This window comes from Anomaloglossus baeobatrachus, chromosome 5 (genome assembly GCF_048569485.1).
Source record: "Anomaloglossus baeobatrachus isolate aAnoBae1 chromosome 5, aAnoBae1.hap1, whole genome shotgun sequence".
NCBI classification, from domain to species: domain Eukaryota; kingdom Metazoa; phylum Chordata; class Amphibia; order Anura; family Aromobatidae; genus Anomaloglossus; species Anomaloglossus baeobatrachus.
In genome coordinates, this window is record NC_134357.1 from 370181349 (window position 1) to 370187348 (window position 6000).

The 6000-nt window shown below is 43.5% G+C and overlaps 1 protein-coding gene across 1 annotated transcript in view; it reads right to left on the reverse strand.

Annotated features, from left to right (window-relative positions):
* Nucleotides 1-6000, reverse strand: part of PSME3 (proteasome activator subunit 3) — a 39981-nt gene that overhangs the window by 19317 nt on the left and 14664 nt on the right. Inside the window, exons 2-5 of the mRNA XM_075349981.1 lie at nucleotides 5037-5069; nucleotides 4708-4770; nucleotides 3367-3471; nucleotides 2091-2139 (exon numbers count right to left, since the gene is read on the reverse strand). Coding sequence (XP_075206096.1) covers nucleotides 2091-2139; nucleotides 3367-3471; nucleotides 4708-4770; nucleotides 5037-5069 — 250 coding nt within the window. The remainder of the gene's footprint in view (nucleotides 1-2090; nucleotides 2140-3366; nucleotides 3472-4707; nucleotides 4771-5036; nucleotides 5070-6000) is intronic.

A 6000-nucleotide genomic window follows, 5' to 3' on the forward strand; every position in this document is an offset into this window, starting at 1 on the left:
GCAGGGAGCCGCGCACACTGAGCGCTGGCTCCTTGCTCTCCTAGCTGCTGTACACATCGGGTTAATTAACCCGATGTGTACAGCAGCTACATGTGCAGAGAGCCGGAGCCGGCAGCACAGGCAGCGTGAGAGCTGCTGGTAACTAAGGTAAATATCGGGTAACCACCTTGGTTACCCGATGTTTATCTTGGATACAGCTTACCTCAGCTGTCAGATGCCGGCTCCTGCTCGCTTCATTTGTCGCTCTCTCGCTGTCACACACAGCGATCTGTGTGTCACAGCAGGAGAGCGGCTTTGAAGAAAACGAACCAGGGCTGTGTGTAACGAGCAGCGATCTCGCAGCAGGGGCCAGATCGCTGCTCAGTGTCACACACAGCGAGATCGCTAATGAGGTCACTGCTGCGTCACAAAAAGCGTGACTCAGCAGCGATCTCGGCAGCGAGCTCGCTGTGTGTGAAGCACCCCTTAGAATGGAAGGGACCTCTGCTCTTCTCATGGTGCAGTAGATAACCAGGGATTTCATGAAAACGGTTTCCAAAGACAAAAAGGTTTACTATAAGGCCGTGTACCCAAGCTGCAATATTTTTCTTGCAGATTTTAATTAACATGGCAAGGAAAAACGCATCCCAGCAAAGCCTATGAGAATCCTGACTTGCTGTGCACATGCGGTTTTTTTTCCCTGCAGATATAATCCACTGCAGTGCTCATGCTCGATCACAGCAGTGGATTATATCTGTCATTGCTGCACTCGCAGCTTTGACACTTCGCCTCACACACCATGCATCCTGCATGGTCTGTGAGGCGATCCGTAGCACAGTAACCCGGGGTTGTCATGACGACAACCCAGTGTTGCCATGGTAGCGATCGGACCCCTGTGATCGCATTACAGGAACCCGATCGCCAGGGCGAAGAGATAACCCCCTAAATTCTGTGATCAGATTTTTCAATGCATTTAGGGGGTTATACTGATGAGAGCAGCGCGGGCACCACTCTGGGCAGTGAGTGCCGGGTCCCGGCTGTAACATCAACTGGAGACCTGGCGGTAATTGTGGGGGTACAGTGCCTGAATCACCGTGATTGCCATAAGAAAAAAAAACAACAACGTTCTTTTCTGCTGCATTTTTCCTGACAAAACATGCAGTTGTGTGCAGAAAATCTTCACACAAATCTGCTACGAGGGTGTGGAGGTGGCCTGAGCTGTAGCCTGTTTGTTCAAACGTAATAAGAATATCTGTGTAAGTAAATAATCAAAATATAGATGTAGTTGCATAATTATCTGTCTGTCTATGTAGCCATAATTCAAAGCTGTATAGTCATGAAGGGGTTACCAAGAATAAGTGAACAGATGTACAAACGATGGAAGTCTTTTAATGATGAGTAAAGGTCTAATCAGTAGTATTCACACAGAAAGAAAGAAAGAATGTTTTAACGAACAAAGATGTGTTTCATAACATGCTGAGAGAAATTAAGGAGTGAAATACTCCTTACTCCCTGTTGAGCTTCAAGGCCAACGTGGCATTTTGTATAATTAAGTTTCTTTCAAAATACACGCGTCAGTTGATGACGCTGGCTGAAGGAGAGAACATGTCTGTGTGTTCATTGTCTGATACATTGACATATCGGCACTGATATACAGCTAATACGGCACCGTCTCTGGATTCCCTGTATGAAGATACCATTAACAGTCTTCACCCAAAATTACTCCCTTGACAAGGGTACACACCTTAAAAGACATTTCTGGGGTGCCAACAGATCCTTTAAGATATGCATGCTTTTGAGCCATTTTTACCTTGCCAATCATGCTGCAGATTCTTAAAGTGGTTATCCGGCTCCGCTCATTTCAGCATCAGAAAATGAACGGTGCCATCAGGTCTATGGAAATCTTTTGGGTTCAGGGTTAGAGAGGCTGGTATCAGACAACTGTCCGACATATGACACTCAGCAGAAAAGTAGACGTTGCCACTGGCTCTGCTCATCTTCACATAAGAAAGTGAGCTGGGCCAGTGATGATCTCTCCTGATAGAAGGGTTAAGAGAAACCAAACTAGAAAGGAAGAAAAAAATAAATAAATAAATAAAGGGGTAAGCTACCTCCACAGTTGTCATTTTCATCTTCCAGCTTTCTTTTCTTAAGAATTGGCTGAAAAGGAAAATCATCATTAATAAAATTCACAAGTTACTTTCAGAAGCTGACATTTTAAAATTACATCATGGGGTAGAGAGTTTTAATTGTTGAATCTAAAAAGTTATCCCCCCCAAAAACAAACCACCCCCAAGATATCCACTACAGAAACGAGGAGATATCTAGGGCCCACAATAATTCCAAAAACGAGGCTCTAAAGCCCCAGTAACAAGGATTCTGTAGCCCTGTCCTAAATGGAGCGGAGGTGTGTGCTTGCCCTCGGTTCATTCATTGTCTATGGAAAAGCTGGAAATAGCTGAGCACTGTACTCAGCAGTGCCATAGGCAATTAATGGAGACTAGGCAAAGCATGCACACTTCTGCTCCATTCAGAGCCCTTTTCTCCAGGGGTCAAGGACTAGTTGCTATGTTTCCAATAGTTAGTGCACACAGATGAATTCCTACCGTCTCTTTACAGCACATAGAAGCAGCAGCATGGAGGACATTGCACAACATCACTAAACTGTGTAGCTGGGAATCCACAGGTATAAACACAATTTCTAGAAAGCTGCAGCCTCTTTTCATTCTACTCTAACCCATCTTCATAGGCTGTTGTACTTTGATACTCCATTATGAGGGCAGTTGGCTTTGTTCTAACCAAGATAGATCTCAGCTGTTTTTATTAAAGGAGTTGTCCACTACTTTTACATTGATGGCCCATCGTTAGGATAGGTCATCAATGTCAGATCAGCCGGGGTCTGACATCCGGCACATCAGCGGTTTTCTGCACCGGCAACCAGAAAGGCTCAGTTCCAAGGCTGCCCCATCAACTGATAGCGGCCGGGCATTGCCCATCCGCCTCCTATTGATTTGAATGGGAGGTGACTGTGCAGTACCTGGCTGCAATCAGAAGACTGGGCAACTCCAGCCGCCTGCTACAGCCGTCAGCACAGAAAACAGCTGATCGGCAGGGGTCCCACATGTTGGACCCCGGCCGATCAGACATTGATCACCTTTCTTAAGGATAGGACATCAATATATAAGTAGTAGGCAACCTCTAAGTTCAGGGAAAAAAAAACCCACGTGTGTTCTGACGTGTATCGCTTTAAAGTATCAGACTAAAAAAAGGTTACTTTTACTAAGCCCAATTCAAGCCCATTTTACTGTATGCAGGCATATTTACACGTGGAACACTGCCCGGCAGGGGCGAGATGTGACACACTAAGTCTTGTGACTGGGAACTTACAGCATCGATGCCATCATGACTGTTGGACAGAAGAATGGGTTCTGGAACTGGCAAATTCATTTCAGAGTGGATTTGTGATAAATCTTGAACATTTAGCATAGGTTCCTAAAAGAAAAAAGCAGAACATAAAAGTGAACAAAGCCTCCATAACCAGTGAAGAATTCATGATTTTAACCCAATAATGACCAGGACTGTAAGAGCCTTATTGTCTGCCCAAATTTTTATGTGTGCCTATCTGCCTTTTAGCAGCCATACCTTTATTTTTTTCACGGACGTGGCGCTATCACACTCTTTAATACTGGACAATTTGCATTATTTAGGACAGTTTTTGGATACATATAAATTAATGTGCATTTTATCTAAATATTTTGGGTGAAATGAATACAGAAAAAGGAATTTTTGATTTGGTTATTTTGTTTATATTTAAACACCAAATAACCTTATTAATTCTCCAGGTTATTAAAGTTGACTAGAAACCACAAGAGGAGGAGTTTTATATGTAATAAAAGAAATTTGATTAAGTTCTTTACAAGGTTTGGGGTTTTTTTGCAGAATTTTTGTATAATCTTTATTTTTTTCCTCTGGAAAGATGTGTGCCAATGATCAGGACAGAAGCGGTGATAAACCCTTTGTGTCTTCTCTCCAGGGTCTACAGCTTTATCTCCCGGCCAAGGACCGGACCTGCTCATGCTACAATTTAACGAGGCACTGACTTCACTAAAGTATGATGCTAAAGCTGAGAACCAAGTGATGTAAGCGGAGCCATTCTCCGGATAAATGTTGTGGTACACAAGACGTGAAGGTGGGTGTACATCCGCAATCAAGATGGCATCAGATGTTCCACCGCGAGCCTTTACACGTTCTTCCTCGCGCTCCACTGCACTGCGTCCCATCTTCTCCTGCCGGCCAGATTCAGCAATCAGTATCACTGGATGTGGAGAGTGTGTGTGCGATCTGATGTGTGTGGGTGCGCATTTCACATCAAGTCCTCCCAGTCGATGTCTGGTGAGTATGATCGTGGGGTTCTCGGTCTTCTTTCTTCTGGGGGTGTCTGCTTTCTATAATGAAGTGTCCTGCAATATTCTTTACCCTTTGTAACTGCATGGACACGTCATTATTGAACCACGACTAGGGCTTATATTTAAGCCTTACACCGAAAATGCTGAAAATTCCTGCTAGGGCTTATTTTTGTAAAAACACGGTGACATGCAAACCTGGTTAATAAAAGTTACGTTTATGGGGAATGGATAGAGGTTGCTTTTGGCTAAAAGAGCATGTATTTCTGGAGCAAACAATCGTAAACTTTCATCATAGGACAGTTCTTCTGGTTGACTAGATTACCTTAAGAAATGCATCCAGTTCCAGCAATTTCTTTGGGAAAAAACTTGCCACCAGATCTTCGGCCTTAAGTAGAAAAAGTAATTATTGTACAATTATTAAAATCAAATGCCATGTTATTAATAAGGCATCACAAACCCAATAGCTAGACAAAGCTCAACTGTTAGCTGCTCTATGAGAAATATTAGTATAACCCACAATCTAGAAAGTTCTGGAAGGACCAAGGTAACTATTGATATACAACGTCACAGAAATGTCTGTAAAGTGCCGTGGACTATGATGGCGCTATATAAGAGAGTCAAATAAAATAGAAAAGTATAAATATATTTTACCTCATTTGTTATTCTCTCTCGGAAACAATCGACCTGTGAGAAACAAAAAAGATGAATCAGTGACAAAAGTCTCTAAACCCATACAGTCGGTCCCCGACAGTAGGAATTATGGTTCGTGGATAAATATTACAAAAATAAAAACCTTAAAAAGGAGACATTTCTAATTTTTTTGCTCAATCATCATAAGCCATTCACTAATAAAAGCATATTTCTGTTTCAGTAGATAAATCTTACTCATTGTGCGATAACGTTGCTCAGTGACCATTTTCTATTAGGTTACGGTTAGTGATGAGCGGGTACTACCATGCTCGAGGGCTCAGTAATCGTAACTGTTAGTGATGAGCGGGTACTACCATGCTTGAGGGCTCAGTACTTGTAATGAGCAGTTGGATGGTCAGATTGGTGCGGCTGGTGCACTGAGTATAATGAAAATCAATGGGGAACTCAAGCATTTTTCTGGGAAATCTTGAAAAATTCCTCAGTTCTTCATTGATTTAATTATACTCGGGTGCTTGAGTCACGCCCATCTGAACAACAACTTTTCGTTACGAGTAGGGCTGAGCGGATCCGGACTGTAAAAGTCCAGATCCACGCGGTTTCAATGACAACTAGGTGTCAGACCCGGGCGCGGGATTCCGAGTGTACAATCCGGATTCGGCAAGTAAAGTAAAAAATAAAAATAACAAATAAGCGTCAGTTTCATACTTACCGGGACTCTGGTCATGGCGCCACACCGCATTCGAGTTACGCTTTCACTTCCTGTACTGTAGACGCAGTCACACAGCTTTCCGTGTTTTCCCCACCGGCGATCCCCTTATCGGTGATAGGCTGGGGGGCGCGTCAGCCTGTAACCAGTCAGTCTCTGCTGCAGTCATCGCTTATCGCGGCTCAGTAATAGGCTACACTCAGAGCTGGCAGTCTTCTCTATGGCTGCTCAATCTGATATGTAGCAGTGCTGCATTTG